A 20,635-nucleotide genomic window follows, 5' to 3' on the forward strand; every position below is an offset into this window, starting at 1 on the left:
ACAAGAGATGAAGAATAAAGAAAAAAAATTACAGAAGACAAATTATAGAAACATGGCCAAAAGTGGTTTCCTAGAGTAACTCTTGATCATAGCTTTTCAATTTGCTATTTGAATTTGTCTTACAAAAGCTTAGTGTCATTAGAATATATCATGTTTTGTAATATACTCTAACATTTCATTTTTATCCTAGTCTTTATCGGTTTCTTGTACAATGTTGCCTCATTTCGTCAATAATACTTCATTTTCTCTCATCTTCCCTGTTTAAATTGTGGGAGGATATATTTAGTATGTTATATTCTTTAATAATTTCTTATGGTCTGTGTAAAGGAAAAATGTTTTTTATTTTCTTTAATAATCTTGTCAATAGATATTTCTAGTCGAACTGGTATAATCAACATGAGAAATTATGTTGATTATATCAGTTCGAGTAGAAAGTATCTATATCTATATTAAATTATAAAAAATATTTTTTCTTTTACCACATACATTTAAAACTCCTATGACTTTTTAATTTCTTTATAATAATAATTATAAAAACTGGTTAATTAATGTAAAATATATGAAAAAAATAAAAAATAAAAAACTAAAACATCTACTTAGATATAAATTATAACATTTAAAATTAGTTAACAATATTAATTAATTATAATATGTGATTTTTTAATGAATATATTAAATGTCTTTAATTTTCTATATGAAAGTGTTCCTATAAATTCAATTTTACTGCTTACAAGAAATAAATTTAATCTTTTGGCCTATGAACCAAATTTTTATAAGTTATTTTTAATAATATGTCAATATTTTAACTAATTAATTCAATTTATATGCAACGCTAGATTTTGCTTGTCTAGTTATAGTTAATAGATACATGGTGCTTGATAGACCTAATAAAAGCTAGAATCGAGTCCGTATAAGTTCAAGCTTGACTCTTTTTAGTATTCAAGCACCTTTTCGTACTTGAACTCGAACAAATTATGTTCACGTATTCAAGTTCACATTAAAATAGCTCGATAAAATTTCGACTCGTTGCAGCCTTAAAAATAAGGAGATATTAAATATCCTTTTACTTTTCTTCCTAATTATCTTCCTATCCATTTGAAATGATAAGAAGTGTCCAAAAATATAATAATAATTTTATCAAAATATAACACATATCATCATTTCATATATTTCATATGAGTAGGAAAATATATAGGAAGAAAAGGTAAAATGATATTTAATTTCTCAAAAATAAGAGTTATCAAATAAAATAAACAGTGTTTGAACAAGTACCGAAATTTGCTTATATAAATCTCAAATACTTTGCCACGTCAACCTTCAAACCCTCTTTTAAGAATTGGCGGTGAATCAATTTTTAGATTGTGGTATGGAGTAACAATCTTTTTGCAAGATACCCCTAATGATATGAACCAAAAAGGATGAAAATCTTAATATTTCAGTTTTGAGATTGATCTTTATTACATGAATTTTGTAAACAGAAACAAAGTTTAAAGAAACGAGATAGATACTTAATATGGTTCGAAAAATTGCATTTACAAATTTTAGTATAGAACATTAGCAAAGAATTTTCGCTTCCTGAAGATTTAACCCATTTGTAACATTCGGCTGCCTTTTATGAGTGTTCTATCGCGTTACTATTAACAATACCTCTAGCTATGTGACTTCTACTACAATCATACTTTGTCATGTCAGAGTTCCAGCTGTCTGGAGTTCCTTGCACTAGTGTCTGCACTCGTGTCCAATAGATTTGGACCCACACGTGAACCCACCATATCCTTAGTTTTGTGAAGAAGAAAAGTCCCACATAAAATTGTCACAAAACCACAAAATTCCATAGCAATCTGTGTTCCATTCTGATCATTCCAGTCCTGTCATCATGCCAACGATCACAAATTTGGTCATAAAGTTCCATAATAAATGGAAGTAAAACTTTGTTTTATTTGTTGTTTTGGTTGTGTTTGTTTCACATGGCAAAACATGAGTAGACCAGACTAAAGTGGAGAGTGTTACATATGACACGAGTGGATTAGACCAGACCGGACTAGTCTAGACTGAAGTACATGAGACGGGAAAGATGTATAAGTCTATTTTTGATGATAATGGTGATGACATTAATGTCTTTTGCATATTTAAAAGATATAGAGAAAAGTCCATGTCACATCTTTTTAGATGGGACAAAAAGTTGCAATTTGTCAAATAGACATTAGTCTTATCCCAATCCTACTCTAATACACAATACAACATCGTTTGTTATGTCTTGTATAACAAATGGGGCATTGAGAATCACCTTGAACATGATTATGCTAGCGAGGATGGTGAGGGTAGTAAACATGACATAGTACACCGGAGAAACCACATTTGTATTAAACGTGTCTAGTGCCTGAAAAGTGAAAACAACCATTCGAATTTAAGACCATCAAGATTTCATGATACTAATAAAAATTTTTGGACTGGGGCTACACTACAATAACATTTTCTTACAATTTTTACACTATAGTTATAACAAGGTCATGTCGAACATACCTTGTTCAAATAGTTTAGTTGCATAAGACAAAAACCAAGAAGTAGCACGGTAAAAATCCATGTTTCGAAGTATATAAACTGATTATGTCCTGAAAAAGATAGCTTAATGGCAATTCCTACTGCTTTCACACACATGACCTACATTTTTTAGAACATCAGGAGAGTGATAGATATTAATAAAGAATGAAAAGAAAATAAAATATAAACAGAAGACAAACCGTCAATGACCCCGTAAGAGAGCAGATTCCGACATATATGATTAGATGAGTTCGCCCATAAAGTGGCTGGTAATAGTAAATGAGTGTGCCAACAAGAACAAATACAAATGACGTGTAGACTATAAAGCCTGTTAACACCATACAATTATCCATTATAATGTAGTACCAAAATGTTGTTTCTTGTTTACTTAATATGATAATATCGACATGACTTAATCTGGTATGAATGTTTCTTTTCCCCTTAATGCAGAAAGAACTAAAGTCAGAGAAAAGAGGTTTTCCGTTAAGTCCTAACATTATACATGTTTGTCTACATTTACCTTTTTCTTTTATATCCCCAAATGCGACCTCATTTTTTAGATATTTTGGATGCAAAACAGAGAAACATGGCCAAAAGTGGTTTCTTAGAGCAATTCTAATTGTAACTTTGTAATTTGATATTTGAAATAGTTTTACAAAAACTTAGTGCCATTAGAATATATCAAAATTTTGTAATATACTCTAACCATTCATTTTTATCTAAGTTTTTATCAATTTGTCTTTACAATATTGCCCTATTCCTTCAATAATATTTGATTTACCCCCTATATATATATCCCCCGTATTTTACTTTTATAACTACATACTTATACATGATAAATGTTATCAATTTTTTAAATGTTAACGTAAGTAACTCCTTTTTAGACATATGATCGATGCATGCTTAAAAGATGGCAAACAAATATATGCGGATCAATTATTTAATTTTTAGAAAAAGTTTTTGGAAAGATTATGCATTGGAGAAAGTTTGTGATAATATGTTTTTGTTAAATAAAGGTTAGTGAAAAACATATCCTATATATTACTCATTAGCACGCCAAGAATCACATGAATAATTAAGGATACCTGGCTCGGTCGCGTAGTTCCACACTTGTTTGACTGAACTAACTTGCGTCTCGTGTGGAGCATGCAACACAATTGTGGTTGAACCCACCAAGCAAAGTACACACCCTACCATACCAAATATATGCATCCGTTCCCCCAAAAAATAATGTGCCAACACTGCGCTGCACACATTATATATAAACAAGCATAAAAATCTCACCTTATTATAAGCTTTCCCAGATTCCAAATTGCAAAATAATAACAATTATTGGAACGAAAGTGATACCAAATAGCAATTTTACCTGACAATTATACTTAAAGCTCCCAAAGGGGTAACAAGAATAGCCGGAGCAAATGCATATGCTGCAAAATTTGCTATTTCGCCGAATATCACTGCAATTTCATAAAATCTCACAATGAAAAAGAAAAAATTATCATAAAGATCTAATTATCAAGCAACAATATGGATGGTAAATAGACAAAGTTATATAAAGTCTTTTTGTTTATAGACAAATAAAATCCAATAGGGATGCAATTGGTACTTACTGCTAATCATCCCAACCCACCACATAGGTTGCTTCAAGTATGAGTGGCCTCCTGAACCTGAAACAATTCCCCATAGCAATAAGTTTTGTATATAACAAAAAAATTGCTGCTTCTAAAGTGTATACAAATGATCACGATTTAAATTGTTTTGCAATATTATTTTAACAATATAGTTTTTGTGTCACCTCAACTCTTAACATATATGGTATTAGGATTGAATATTGACCTACACGAAGATTAAAATTAAACCAGGGTTTTGGATTGACAATGATTCATGATCAAGTTGAGCAACATAACATATATGGCATATAGTCCTTTATATACGCATTTATAGTATCTAAAACACAAAGAAAAAGAGAAGAGAAAAAAGAACTAGGATTTGAACCTGCTCTGGTTCCAGAAGCACCAGCCTTAATGAGACCCTTTTTCTTGATAATAAAGCTAGACCCAATAAATATACTTGATGCCAGAGCTAGAATAAGTCCACGAACGTTATCAGATGATATTTTCTCCATTAAAAATGGAGAAAATATCAAATAGCCAAATTCAGTGCAGAAAGTGAGAGAGATTACAATGTGTAATATGATTTACACCGTTTTTTTAAAGGTTTTGAAAAAGAGGTTAACTTTCGTAACCTTTATACATCAATAACGGAAAATAACATAAAAACAAGATGGTGTGTGTATATGTACGTTTAGTACATCTATAATCTCTATCTCTATCTCTCCTATAATCTGTTTCCCTTTGAAAAGAGAGACGATGGTTTTTTTTTTTTTTTTTTTTTTTTCTTTTCAAGGGAATAGAGAGTGGGAAGCAACAAACCAATTTTGGGTATGCCATTGCCAGGTGAGGATGTAAAAATAAAAATGAATATAATGATATAAAGTCAACTCTCGCCACAAATTATCTTCCCAAGGATCCGGCTTATTCCCTCCATGTGTACCCACATTATTCCCTCCATGTCTTTAGCATTAGCATTTGTTATCTCTAAAAAGTATTATTGTCATGTTTTTAATGCAAAAGCCGTTTTTATTAACAGCTCATGGGATAAATTCATTAAAATGATTGTTTTGAACATATATTCTTTGTCTCTTATTTTATATTCATCGTGACAAACCTTAAAAATTCAAAACAATCCAGTCAAAACCTAAACTAAATCCTATAATTAAACAAAACAGAAAAGTAACAGAAAGCAATCTTGGAGGTTTTACTAGTTGAATCAGCTTATAAATAAAAGAAAGATTCACTTCCCAAGGACAGTATTGGTGATATAGGAAGGTAGAGGACACAATAACCGAAGAAAGAAGAGAAAACACCAACTGAAACTTTGTAAACAAATACTTACAGCCCACTAAGACAATTCAAGAGCAGTCCGGGTTATAGGAAGCTAGAGGACACAATAACCGAAGAAAGAAGAGAAAACACCAACAAGAAACACAACCTATGGAGGGAAATAATTACAATCATAGCGAGAAAGACTCGTTGTGTTCTCCCCGAAAATCATTCTCCTAATTAAGTTGTTGAGAGAAACCCAACACGCATTTGAGAGAATGAAAGTATACAGGAAAAGAGTGTGGAATATCAGAACCAATAGACACACAAGGAAACCGACAAATAATATTGAGAATTATTTGTCGATTAGTTGCGAATAATAAATCCAATTATTATTAATATGATTACCAAGTTTCGTTCAGAAACCAAATCAATAATTCTCGATTATAAGAAAGGTAGAAGAAGAGTGTCCTATTATTGGACGAAAATAAAAGCAAGGCAGTAATGTAAAACCGACCTGTTGACGGTTGATCTTGAACTTAGAGAACTGTAGGGATCGGACTCCTGTCCTTAAAGGTTTTTACTTCGCTTTTATCGGTTGTAAGCAACAGAGTAAAACCCAAGGATTTAATGCAGATTTACCGAGTTTCCAACAACAATGAAAAACGATAAACGCAAAGTGAATACTAAGAAATCGGGAAGAAATCGCCAAGAATACTGAGAGAGCCTTGAATTTTCATGTGTGGAATACGGCTCCTAGGGAGCTGTATTTATAAGTGTCGAAACCCTAGAAGGCAGAAAAGGGCCCTCATAGTCCGGCCCATAGAAACCCTAGGGCGACGATTTGCTCTCCAAGCAAGCCGTTTTCTGAGCCTTCTAGAACATTATGTCACCTTATCCACGAAATCAACCGTTTGACCGGATTGGTCAAAACGACTTGACCCGAACTCTTTAAAAATAAAAGCTCCTCAGCTCCCAGAACTCGTCGTGCCAAGTGCCAAGTGCGCCTAAATCATGTCATTTCGCGCACCCGCGACATCGGCTAGTGCTAGGCTAGGCTAGGCTAGTTGCACGTGTGTGGGCTTGGCCCATTCCTTTGGTCCACTAAAGCCTTTGAAGGCCTATCAAGGGAAAATCTTTATAAACCTACTAAATGTTTCTTCCCCCACTAATGTGGGAAAGAGCAAACTTGTGAACTTGCAATATTTACTCTATAATTTCCAACAATCCCCCACCAAGTTGGAATGTTTCCTTTCACTCAGACACATGATGTCACTTGGGTGTCACGAAGATTAAACCCTAGTTTAATAAGAACAAACAAGAAGAGACCAATTGAATGGTATCCTTATAGGTTTAAACCATGAACCTTGTGACCTCTCCGGTTTACCCCCACACATCACATTTCGTCTTTGCGTTCTCCCTGAGTGCTAATATGGCCATGTGCTATAAATCATTTACATGTCCCTTTAGAAGATAAACCACTAATCTTCACTTGAGGCGGCACCCCCTCTAGATCATATAGGCAAAGTTTTAGAACATCTATGTTGCTTACATGTCTCCAAAACTTTGTTAAGAGTCGTAACTCAACCTCGTTCTCGGCAACGACGTACTATCCTGCCTTACATGGATCTATCATTAATGATAGTACCTTCTATCTATAGTGACTTCGTTGTTACCCTTTAAACTTGAGAATTAGGAGCACTAATGCCAAGTTGGGTTTCCATCACTAAACGATTCTATTGTTGTTTTAGATCCATGACTCTCGTGATGGATGTAACCAAATCTCTCATCAGAGGTTTGGTAAACGGATCTGCCAAGTTCCTACTTGTCTTGACATAGACTACTTTGATGGTACCACTTTCAATTAGTTGTCTCACAAAATTATGTCATAGACCTACATGTCTCAATTTCCCATTATATACCTCACTATATACTTTAGACAGTGGGGCCTCACTTTTACAGTACATGGGTATAGAAGGCATTGGAATATCCAATAGACGGATGTCCATGAGTAGATCTCGAATCCACTCTACCTCTTTGCCCACTGCTGCTAAGGCAATTAGCTATGTTTCCATCGTTGAATGAGCTATGCATGTCTGTTTCTTGCTCGCCTTAGAAATAACACCACCAGCTAGAGTATAAATCCAACTACTTGTAGATTTGGAATCACTAGTGTGGTCTATCCAGCTAGCATTAGAATAACCTTCTAGTATTCTATTAGATGACGAATACGTCAACTCAAAAGTACTTGTCCTTTTCAGGTATTCCAGTACTCTACCCACTTCCTTCCAGTGCTTCGTCCCTGGATTGACAATATACTGACTTAGTTTTCTTACAGTGAATGCGATGTCAGTTCGAGTGCATTGCGTTGCATACATCATGCTCCCAATTGCACTTGCACATTCTAGTTGAGCCACTGCTCGACCATAATTCAAATTAAATTTCACACTTGAATCAAAAGGAGTGTTGAATTCCTTAATATTCAAATGTTGAAACTTTGTCAGAATTTTCTCTATATAATGAGATTGATTCAAAGAAATCTGATTGCATGTCCTTTTCACCTTGATACCAAGAATTATATCAACTTCTCCTAGATCTTTCATCTTAAAGTTCGAGGATAGGTATTTCTTAATCTCAAGAATATCTTCTAAGTGAGTGCCAATGATCAACATATCATCAACGTAAAGGCATATAGCAACTATGTACTCGGATGTGTATTTGCAATAAATACACCTATCAGCACTGTTGTGCTGAAATCTGAAAGCAGTCACAGTGGTGTCAGATCTCTCATGCCACTGTTTAGTAGCTTACTTTGATCCATACAAGGATTTAATAAGTCTACAAACTTTGTTTTCCTGTCTAGGTATTACAAAACCTTCACGTTGCTCTAAGTAAATCTCCTCCTTAAGATAACCATTTAGAAAGGCTGTCTTCACATCCATTTGATGAGTGTACAATCCTTTCTAAGCTGATATTGCTATGAGAGTTCTAATAGAACTAATCCTAGCAACTAGGGCATAGGTATCAAAATAATCGATTCCTTCTTGGTGCATGTAGCCTTTAGCAACTAATCTTGCTTTATAGGAAAATATGAATCCATCTCGATGATATTTTATCTTGAATATCCAATAGGCCCTATGGGTCTCCTCCCCTTGGGTAGATTAACTAACTCCCAAGTTCCATTCCCCATAATCGAATCAATTTCGTCATTGATGGCTTCCTTCCACAAAGGAGCATCTATAGACATCATGGATTTAGTAAAGGTCTTAGGATCATCATCCAAGTTAATTGAAAAAATGACCTTTCTTGTCACTTTCTTTTGTGTTCCTTCAACCAAATAAGAATAGAAATCGTCTCCAAAACTTTTCTCTATTCTATTCCTGGTGCTTCTTCTTGGTTCCTCCGTAATAGGAGGAGGTTGGAGTATTTTTTTTATAAGTACTTGTTTGTGTTGTGCTATTGCAGTTTTCATCATCTCTATAAAACTTGTCTTCAAAGAATTCCATGTCTCTGGATTCTACGACAACACCAGATTAACCATCCAATAATCGATAAGCCTTGTTGTTCTAAGCATATCCAATGAACACACTTTTCATAGATCGAGCTCTGTCACACCCCCAAACCAAGGATGGCGGAAACGTCCTGGGGTGGGAATGACCTCATGTATAGTATCACAACAACGAGTATAATAGTGCTCATAGTAAATACAACCATCATAATTATAATTGAAAAAGTTACATCGTAGTATGAGTTTACATGTTTCACAATCAATTACACTATGATGACAAAATGAAATATTTGACGATTTAACGTCCCATCCTCAAAAGCTGTTGATTTCCTGTTTCACCGATTTCCTGAGAATACAAGTAGTTTTGAAAGAGTGTCAACAATTAAGTTGGTGAGTTCATAAGCTTTTTGGATGAAATGTTGGAAAAACCTTTGTTTGTAAATGTAAATGAATACTCAAGAAAAATCCAATATTTTCCTTATAAAATGTTATGTAGCCTTAAATCCCAAGACCGAGAGTATGTGCGTAGTTTGTACTTATAACGTGTTTGTAATTGTAATGTGTATCCAAGAAAAATCCAATATTTTCGTTATACAAGGTCGTGTAGTCTTAAATCCCAAGACTGAGAGTATGCAGTTTTAGATAGATAAAACCCCTTTTTGTTAAAGTAGCATTTTCCCGTAAACTTGAAATGTTGTTAACTCCCTATGTGAGTCGTTATAACCATACTATAACTAGAATGAACCTGTTACAACGTTTTTCAGACGTCAAGATCCTATGACTTTTGTCACCGGTAGACCTGCAGGTCCCGCTGTAGCTAACATCAAGGTGTGGGGTGTCAATCCCAATATAGATCTATATACAATTATCACGCTCTCCCTACAAGAGATTCTGGTTATAGTTTATAGGAATTTTTTTGACCCGTACTCTAAGAGTACAATTAAAGAATTGTCTCACAACTTACGTTAACGAGTTTACGTGTGGTTTGAGTGTAAAACCTTTTGTGTGGCGGAAATAAATCCCCTTTTTATGTAGTATGTTTGAGAAGTACAATCCATGAACTATACTCCTTATATTTCCTCTTTATTACTTGTAATGATAAAGGACTCTTACAATTCAGTGAGTAATTTATGTTATTTAAGTGTAACTCAACAGAAAACACATGTAAATTATAAAGTCATCAAGGATAAACACTTTGCTCAACATGTTACAAAGTGTTTTGGAAATTGTAAGCTGTTAACTAGTTTTTAACCTTTCTGCACTCTTTTAGAAAAATCATACGAAGCTGAAAACTAAATCCGTAAACTCGGAGAGTTTAGTAATTGTGTCTAGTTTATTCATAATTTTTGTTATGATTTTTAGAAGTCTCTAACCTGTGTGAAAATGCTCATATTCACAGACTGGTCCGGATTTATTTCTGAATTGATAGACAGTTTTATAAAAATCACCATAAATTGTGAAAAAATCGTATGGAGATGTGCAAGTAGTCATTAGAAAGGTATAAACCTGAACTACTTGCATATAAAACAGTTTTGAAAGATATTAAGTTTAAGATAGTCAAAACAGTCCGTGAATGGGGCTCAACTTTTCTGATGAAAGTTGTTGTTTGAGCTTAGTTAAGTTTTTGATGTATTAACTTGTATCCCCCCCCCCCTTTAAAACTAGAAGAAAACCTGAAAATGTAGGGGTATGAACTCACCTTGAGTGATTTCCTTAGATGTATGCTGAAGAGAAAGGGTTTCCAAGTCAAGAACACTTGATAGGAGCTTGGAGAGTTGAAGATTTAAGAACAATTATGGTGACATTTGTTATGAGAGATTCATAATCTGAGTGAAGGAGTGAAGAATGTTCAATGTAGGATGAGAATACTTACTGAATAAGGGCGAGAAGCTCAAAGGCATCCTTGGAGTCTCGAGTTCTTAGAGAGGGAAATGATAGAGAAGTGTTTGTTTCTTGGTGAGAGAGTGAGTAAAGTGGAAGGAGAGATGGGGGTTTCCAACTTTTGATCAAGTTACCAGCTGGAGGAGAGGTGTGAGAGGACAAATAATTGACTAGGTATGGATGAATAGTGACTGAGGGTTGTCCTATGTGGGTATGGGGTTAGCTTGAGTCACACTTCATGGAAAAATCAACACTCTAACTCAATATCTCATCCACTAGATATTGTCCTTAAGTTGAGATTTCCCTCAAAATGTGATTAAAATATGAATATATATGGTCTTATATGTCAAAATATAAGTTTGGGTGAAAAACCCATGCGAAAATCATGAAAAACGAGCTTAAAACGCAAAAGTGGTCGAAAACCGGGAGAAGGAAGCGAACCTGCGAGGGTTCCGGAGCGAGGTCTTCCGACACGTGCGAGGGAAGAGTACTCCGGAGTGAAGGAGTCCGAAGCTGAGGGAGATGCGAAATTGTCTGGTTCCGGACTAAGAGGGTTCTGGACCAAGAGGGTTCCGGGCCAAGAGGGTTCCGGACTAAGAGGGTTTTCTCCTTTGGTTTTGGGCTGTTTTCGACTGAGGAAGGTACATAGAGAGATTTGGGAGAGATTTCACATACTTAGAGAGATTTGGGAGAGATTTCACATGCTTGGAGAGATTTGGGAGAGATTTCACATACTTGAAGAGATTTGGGAGAGATTTCACATACTTGGAGAGATTTGGGAGAGATTTCACATAAATGGAGAGATTTCACATACTTGGAGAGATTTGGGAGAGATTTCACATACTTGGAGAGATTTGGGAGAGATTTCACATACTTGGAGAGATTTGGGAGAGAGATAGATACAATGGGAGAGATTGAGAGAGACTTTGTTGGGAGCCTTTATTAATGTTTTTCTTCGTAGTTCAAAGACCGTAGGCTTAGTGACATCCCATTTTGAGTGTTATACATCCCCGAAGGGCACGTGATAGTGTTTTATAGAGTTGTTACTTCCCTCCTTCTGATTAGGGTTTAGAATTTTGAACATTTGAAACTTTCAAGTGTTACTTTGCATTTAAGGTTTAGAGACATACATTAGTAACCATAAAGAAAACCCTAATCATATTAGTACTATTCGAGTTGACCAGTTTGACTTGTTGACTTTCTTTGACTTTGACCTGACCAGAAAGTGATGGTTGTCACATTATCCCCCCGTTAGAAGGAATTTCGTCCCGAAATTAGTACTTTGATCGGGACTTCAAGAGTTCGGGAAGAGGTGTGGGTATTTTTGTTTCATCTGATCTTCGCGTTCCCAGGTGAACTCGGGTCCTCGTTTAGCGTTCCAACAGGCCTTCACTATAGGGATGTGACTCTGTTTTGTTCTCTTGATCTCTCGATCCATGATTTCTACCAGTTCTTCTACGAAGTGGAGACTCTCGTTGGCCTCGATTTCCTAGAGTGGGATCACCAGAGTCTCGTCAGACAGACACTTCTTTAAATTTGACACGTGGAAGGTCGGATGTACGTTGTTAAGTTCTTGGGGGTAGACGAAGTTTGTATGCCACCGGGCTAATCCTAGCAAGGATTTCGAACGGCCCGATATACCTTCGATTTAGTTTACCACGTTTACCAAAACATATCGTTCCTTTCCATGGTGAGACCTTCAGTAGCACCCGGTCCCCAACCTGGAATTCCAAGGGTTTGCGTCGCTTATCGGCGTAGCTCTTTTGTCGATCTCGAGATGCTTTCAGTCTTTCTCGAATTTGAACAATCTTTTCCGTAGTTTCCCTTATGATTTCAGGGCAGTGAGGGTGCTGTTAGGGACTTGCCCTTTTGCTAACTGTGTATCTCTCACTTCAGCCTAGCACAGTGGTGATCTGCACTTGCGGCCATAAAGAGCTTCAAATGGCGTGACCTTGATGTTAGTATGATAGCTGTTGTTGTACGAGAATTCAATAAGTGGTAAGTGGGTATCCCACACTTTACCGAATTCAATAACACAAGCTCTTAACATATCTTCCAAGGTTTGAATAGTTCTTTCGCTCTGCCCGTCGGTTTGTGGATCGTAGGCCGTACTCATGTCTAGTCTGGTCCCTAGAGCTTTCTGTAAGGACTGCCAGAACCGGGAAGTGAATCTACTATCTCTGTCAGAGATAATGGATATCGGCACACCATGTAGTCGTACAATCTCTTTGATGTATGTCCTAGTCAACTTTTCCATCTTTTCGGTCTCCTTTATTGGCAGGAAGTGCGCGGATTTGGTCAATCTATCGACGATTACCCAAATGGTATCAAGACCACCCGTCATCTTAGGCAGTTTGGTTATGAAGTCGACGCTTATTCGTTCCCACTTCCATTTGGGTATCGCATGTTGCTGGAGTAGACCCGAAGGCTTTTGGTACTCTACCTTAACTTTGGCGCAAGTTAGACACTTGCTCACGTAGGTAGCGATCTCGACTTTCATGTTCGGCCACCAGTAGAGTTTCTTTAGGTCCAGGTACATCTTGTCCGAACCGGGATGTACGGAGTATCGAGTTTTGTGTGCTTCGTTCAGGACGACGTCCCTGAACCCGCCGAATTTTAGCGTCCAAATTCAGTTCATGAGATAACGAGCTCTGTCGTCCTTGACTTCTAGATTCTTATCCATTCCTCTTAATGCCTCACCCGCCACATTCTCAGGCTTCAAAGCTTCCAGCTGGGCCTCTTTGATATGCATGGACATGTGCGAATGGATTGTCATGGTTAATGACTTTACTCAGCGACCCGAGTATTCTTTTCGACTTAAGGCGTCAGCAACCACGTTGGCCTTGCCTGGGTGATAACGAATCTCACACTCGTAATCATTCAGTAATTCTACCCATAGTCTCTGCCTCATGTTGAGCTCTTTTTGATTGAGGATGTGCTGAAGGCTTTTGTGATCGGTAAAGATAGTACACTTTGTTCCGTAAAGGTAGTGCCTCCAGATCTTTAGGGCGAATACTACTGCTCCCAATTCAAGGTCATGTGTGGCGTAATTGACCTCGTGCGTTTTTAATTGCCTCGATGAGTAGGCAATGACCTTTCCTCGTTGCATTAACACACATCCAAGGCCCTGGTTTGATGCGTCGTAGTAGACCACAAAGACTTCGGTTCCCTCTGGCAGGGATAAAATCGGGGCGCTACACAGGGCCTATTTTAAGGTTTGGAAGGAGGTTTCTTGTTTCTCTCCCAGCTGAAAGTTACACTCTTTTGGGTTAGGGTGGTAAGTGGTTTGACAATCTTGGAGAAGTTTTGGATGAACCTCCGGTAGTAGCCAGCGAGGCCTAAGAATTGGCAAATTTCTGTAGGTGTCTTTGGTGCTGACCAGTTCTCGATTGCCTTGATTTTGGAGGTATCCATGTGTATCCCTTTCTCGCTAACCACATGACCGAGGAAGTCCACTTCTCGGATCCAAAATTCATATTTCGAAAAATTTTGCATATAATTTCTCCGCCCTTAGTGTCTCCAATACCTGTCGTAGATGTTGGCTATGCTCTTCCTTACTCCTTGAATAGACCAAGATGTCGTCTATGAAGACAATCACGAACTTGTCTAGGTAAGGCCGGCACACCCGGTTCATTAGATCCATGAACACCGCAGGTGCATTTGTTAACCCGAAGGGCATTACTACAAACTCGTAGTGACCGTACCGAGTTCTGAACGCTGTTTTGGGAATATCCTCTTCCTGAACCCGTAGTTGATGGTATCCCGACCTCAGATCGATCTTTGAGAAGTAAGAGGCTCCTTGGAGTTGATCAAATAGGTCGTCAATGCGGGGTAAGGGGTATCGGTTTTTGATGGTAAGCTTATTTAGCTCGCGGTAGTCGATGCACATGCGAAACGATCCATCCTTCTTTTTCACAAACATAATTGGTGCTCCCCAAGGCGAGAAGTTGGGTCTAATGAACCCTTTGCTCAACAGTTCGTTTAGTTGGCTGGATAGTTCTTGCATCTCGGCTGGTGCTAGACGGTTGGGCGCTTTGGCTACGAGGGTAGCTCCGGGGATTAGGTCGATTCGGAATTCGACTTGTCGTGCGGGTGGAATTCCGGGAAGGTCTTCTGGGAATACGTCCGAGAATTTACAGACCTCCGGAATGTCCTTGATGTTTTTCACCTCTTGTTTCTTATCCACTGCGTGGGCTAAGAAGGCGTGGTATTCCTTACGGAGATACCTTTGGGCTTTGGTGCACGAGATGATTTGTAGGTTTGCACTAGGTTTGTCGCCGTAGACGACAAGAAATTTGCCACTCGGCAGATTAAGGCGTACGGCCCTTTCGTAGCACAGAATGTCAGCACGATTTGAGCTTAACCAATCCATGCCAATGATGATGTCAAAGCTTTTTATTGAAACCGGCAATAGATCGATTTTGAATGAGTGATTGTCTAGAGTGAGGGTACACCCTAAGTATATGTCATTATTGCTTTCTGTCTTTCTATTTGCCATTTCTACAACGTATGTATCTTTTAGTGTTTGGGGATTTTGTTTTAAAAATTGTTTGAATTCATGGCTAACGAAACTCCTCTCTGCTCCACTATCGAATAATATGCATGCATATGAGTTATTGAGGAGAAACGTACCAGTAACCACCATGGGATCCTCTCTTGCTTCTCCCTGCCCTAAGGCCAAGATCCTTCTGACACCGCCAGTGTTTGCGTTTCTAGCTTTAGGGCAGTCCCTCTTGTAGTGCCCAGTTTCCCCGCAGCCGTAACAGGCTCGGCTTGCTCCAACGTTGGCGGCCGGGTTGGCTTGTTGGGCAGACGCCCTGCAGAAACGAATGGTATGCCCTTTTCTGTTACAGCGGTTGCAGTTCATTTCACGACAAGGACCGTTTTGGTGAAAGTTGCACTTGTTGCACTTGGGGAGGGTTCCAGCATATTGTCTCAGTGGTTCTGGAGTGGAAGGAGTAGTAGCAGCATGGATGGCAACAATTTGCTGCTTCTTGGCGGGGTCCTGCGTCGGTTGCTTCTTTTTATTATCCAAGAACTTCCTCTTGTTGTTCCCTCCTCTTGCTTGATCGGAGGTGGTTGTCACAGTGACATGGCTAGCCCGATGATCAATGAGTTGTTGTGCCAACTCCTTGGCATTGTCGAAGGTAGTTGGCCGTGAGGCCAACACGCTATTTTGAATCTGGGAAGATAATCCCCAGAGATATCATTCCACCTTCTTGCTTTCCGGAGTGACCATCGTCGGACAGAGGAGTGCTAGATCATTGAATCGGGCAGTGTAAGCTGCAAGGTCAGAGCCCGTCTCTTGAGACTCCACAGTTCTTGCTCTAATTTTTACACTTCACCCCTTGGGAAATACTCCTTCAGCATCATAGTCTTCAAGTCTTCCCAGCTTATCGAATTCGCCACGTCGAGAGTTAGAGATTTTACATGGCCGTTCCACCAAGTAAGGGCCCTGCCGGTGAAAGTGCAAGCTGCGAATTTGACTTTGTTTGCTTTGGGGTACACACAGATCTCGAAGACAGATTCGGTCTTGTCGAACCACTGCATCAAAGCGATGACTCCCCCGCTACCATTGAACGAATCGGGTTTGCATTAGTGAAGTCCTTATAGGAACACTCTCTCGAACGCCCTTGGCTATCTCCTTGAGTGGAGTTATTAGTACCGCTCCCTGTCCTCCTGGCACCGTCAGTGCTGATTTGGGACATAGCAACTGCCACTGCGGCCGTAACCGCAACCTGGAACATAACAGGATCGTACTGGGGAGGCGGCGGTGGTGGATTTGTTTACGTTCCGCCAGTGCGTCTAGCAGACCTACGAGGTGGCATCTTTCTGTCATAGAATTTCAAAGACGAAATGAGTATAAGTCTTTTAGTAATGGTTATTAGTGGGGTGTCGTAAAACTAGGTTATTAGTTTTCAAGTATAGTATTTCCCGATTTTTCGAATGTTGCAAACAATTCATAGTAGAAGTCTATATGAATAAACTCATGAATTTAGTAGTAATGACTCAATGAAATCTTGTAATCTTTGTTCCATGCCTGATCCGCTCATAAGACCACCCAATGTATACTAGTTGTATGTAACTAAGGCTCAACAAACCGTCGAACTAAATGAGTGTAACATCCCGTTATTTTCTTTTTGTAAAGTTAACTTTAGTCAAACAAAGTCAAACATAGGTAAACTAAAGTCCTTTTTATTATTTGGATTTTTATTAAGGTTATAAAATAACCTTTATTTGCTAAAATCCTTAAAACATCTATAGTTGAATTTAGAAGGAAAGGGCTTAAAAACCAAGAAACTTCGCATCCTTTTCTTTACTTCGGGCCACAAAGAGTTTACGGCCGTACACTCCTCGGACTGTAAACTCCTCGCAGCCGTAAACGAGGCTTCGGCCGTAAACGTCAAGCCGACTTCGGACCGTAAACTCCTCAGCCGTAAACCCTCGCACATATATATAGATTTCCTTCATTTTTCACAAATTCTCAGACTTTCAACCTAAGAAACTCTATTTTTCTCTCAACTATCATCAAGATTTATACCTTGATCTTCAAATAAGTAAGTGTTTCTTCCATTCATTTGTTGATACCTTGCTTAATCTAGTGAAACCCTATGATGTCATCAATGAAATCATCTCCTTTGCTTAGATCTTCAAGAACACCAAGAACACCAAGAACACACACTAGTTCTTTAAACCGTGAACACCTCATTAAAGCTTCAAAACGTAAGTATCCTTCCGTATACTAAGTTATTCTATAGAAGCTTATAACATACACCCTTGAAAACAACCATTTTCCATGAACATAAGAGTTTACGGCCATGAGCATCTCCCTTGGCCGTAAACTCAAGATCTTCTCAGGCCGTCAACATCATTGGCCGTAAACTCCATGGCCGTGAACACTTTGTGTGGCCGTAAACCCCTTTAGAACAATCACATGTGATTGTAACACTTAAATTCAAGTGTTTCCTAGTCCCTAAAGTGGTTTTCTATCATAATTAGTTGTTATAAACACTAATTATATCCATATATGTATCATTATATGCTTAATAGGATCCGTTGTGTTTAAGACTACACTTGACACTTAACATCCTACACTGATCTTACATTTGAATAACTTACAACAGGTGAGTTCATACCCCCATATTTTAATAGCTTTTACTGGTTTAGGGGGGAATACAAGTCTAACACAAAGTTTTTGTGTTATAAACAAGCGATTTCAAATATTTTATCAAAATAGATTTTAGTTATCATCAAATCAAATGATTTTCAATGTTTGTTTCAAAATGACATCAAGTCACCAAAATGAGTTTCAAAATATCAAACTTCTTTTAAATATTTTTATAAACTTATATTTTTCCCCAAAAATCATACTAGTATATATATATATATATATATATATATATATATATATATATATATATATATATATATATATTTATTTATATAAATAAGATTTAAAAGGCTTAGGACAGATAACCCACTTTGGTTCCTTTTCCTTGTTTGGATGTGGGATTACAACTATCGGTTATTTGTCCGAATGTCATTTAAATTTTACTTATATATATTAGTATATGTATATAAGTATAAAAGTTAGTTCATTAAGTTCAATTACCCTTTCTAACATGTTGAGCAAGGGGTTACATTCATGAATACTCGTTATCAAATCAGAAAGTACATATAAATTATAATAGGTATAATTTATGATTCATAGAACATTAATTCACGATTCAAGTATACTAGAGTACATTGTTTTATGAAAACAAAGGTTTGATTCAAAACTATCCAATAGAATACATTCTTTCAGATACATGCTAAGAATACTAATTCAAGAACATTCTAACAATCATTTATTTTAGAATGATTGGGTTTTCATAACTATTATACAAGTAACGTTTATATGCTTTTATGAGTCAAGTAGTACAGGTTGCTTAATTCATTTAAACAATATAGTAAAGTCCTGACTTTATAACCAGAATCTCCAATCGGGGATCGAAACAATGTGTGTATAGATCTATATTGGGATTGACAACCCCGCACTCAGATTGCTAGCTACAGTCAGGCATACACGCCTGTGAGTGACAAATTGTTATCAACATGTTTTCAGCGCACTCATAGCGTTGGGTCAGGCCATCTAGTCAGTATGGTTATAATAACTCATATAAAAGATATTAACAATACGTTAGTGTGTAATTAACTAAACTTATGTACATTTTCAAAGTACCAAGTTTACAAGATGTAGTTTACAGTATTACATTACAGTTTACAATAACAGTTGAGGAATTCAGACATACTCTCAAATACAAGTTTGCAAAAGGATTACAAATATAGAATATTGGTTTACAAATAGAACACTTTTATGTAACTAAAACTACTTTTCATATACATAAGAAAATATAGGATTTTCTGGAAATAGTTTACATATTCAAGAAACAGAAAACATTCTTTCAAACATAAATACTTATGCACTCACTCAACTTTATGTTGATATTCTCTTTTCAAATTACTTGTATTCTCAGGGAACCAGTAGACAGGTACACCCCGAGCTTTTGGGAAGATGGAGCTATTTATGTCTTGTCTTCTTCTTTTTGTACAACTAATTAGTTTGAGTATACAATGTTGAAACACATGTAAATATTTTACTTTTTAAATACAGTGGTTGTTTGTACTCTGATTACTATAATGCATGTGTTGTAAATTGTGATACTACAAATGAAGTCCTCCACCCCCGGACGTTTTCGCCGTCTGGTTTGGGGGTGTGACGGATTGGTATCAGAGCTTTGTTTATAGTGAACTCAGTATATCAATCCATAACAGATATACAAACTATAAATACATTTGGGGATAAGAGTTCTAACTACAAGTATAGTTTTAAAAATTTAAGTATTTTTACAAGAAGTATACTAACACTCATATCTACAAGTACAATATCACAATCATAAGAACTTAAAAGTATTTGGATGTTGAACATTACAGTCAAACCTGGACAGTTATGTAATCATATATGGGATTAATATAGCCTGATCAACTATATTGATTTGAGATATGACCAACATGTGTTTGGGAGTGATAGTGGTGTTGTGACATGTCTAAAACTTACCAACCATACATATTTAGAAGAACTCTAGAACAGAACATTAAGATTAAAATACTATAGGGGTATTTTAGGTACTATATACTAATAACAAACATGTGAAAACAATAGAACAATTAAGGGTAAAACTATAAATATTAAGGGTATATTACAATTATATATAATTAAAGTTATATAGACTTAGAATATGTGATCTAGCTTCATTTCATGTTCCTTGTTTGGTTGTGGATTTAGAGCCAGGTCATTTAGTCAAAGGTCGATTATACCCAAGTTATATATAATTAGTATACACTTTATAGTTATAGTAAGACCTAGAACAAGTTATACATAATACATTATTTGATAACTGTGGATCTTTCTCGTAGAAACTTATATCCTTAATCAAACATTATTAACTATATTCCATATCTCTTATCCCCTATTCTCACTTAGATAGAAATGGCTGGATTTCACTTACCCGGAGACCCGTACTTCCCCGGTCAAGAACAAGATGCAGAGCCAGAAGAAAATAATGAAATTCCCTTAGATTATGATTTTACAGAAAATTTGCCTGAAGAAAATGATTTTGAATCAGAAACCTATAATCCACCACCAGTAGCCCAAAATCCTAACCCTCGTCCGGCTTTCCAAGGCCCGATGCCTCTGTGGGTAGAAATCTTAGAAATATGGAGTTAAGAGCAGGTTCAACCTATGCCATACAATGGAGATAGAAGCTTCTACAACCTGAGCGAA

General features: G+C 36.9%; 1 protein-coding gene across 1 annotated transcript; it reads right to left on the bottom strand.

The window, feature by feature from the left end:
• Nucleotides 1-1,419: 1,419 nt before the first annotated feature.
• Nucleotides 1,420-4,975, bottom strand: LOC145119660 (putative magnesium transporter NIPA1). The gene is made up of 8 exons (XM_079055365.1): nucleotides 4,537-4,975; nucleotides 4,152-4,208; nucleotides 3,908-3,998; nucleotides 3,627-3,787; nucleotides 2,742-2,869; nucleotides 2,524-2,661; nucleotides 2,288-2,380; nucleotides 1,420-1,868 (listed from the first exon to the last, which is right to left on the bottom strand). Exons 1-8 carry the CDS (start codon nucleotides 4,664-4,666, stop codon nucleotides 1,689-1,691), a joined length of 978 nt encoding a protein of 325 aa, XP_078911491.1. The 5' UTR covers nucleotides 4,667-4,975; the 3' UTR covers nucleotides 1,420-1,688.
• Nucleotides 4,976-20,635: the final 15,660 nt, after the last annotated feature.

This window comes from Lactuca virosa, chromosome 6, assembly GCF_052849685.1.
Source record: "Lactuca virosa cultivar CGN04683 chromosome 6, Lactuca_virosa_CGN04683_v6, whole genome shotgun sequence".
Classification (NCBI taxonomy): Eukaryota; Viridiplantae; Streptophyta; class Magnoliopsida; order Asterales; family Asteraceae; genus Lactuca; species Lactuca virosa.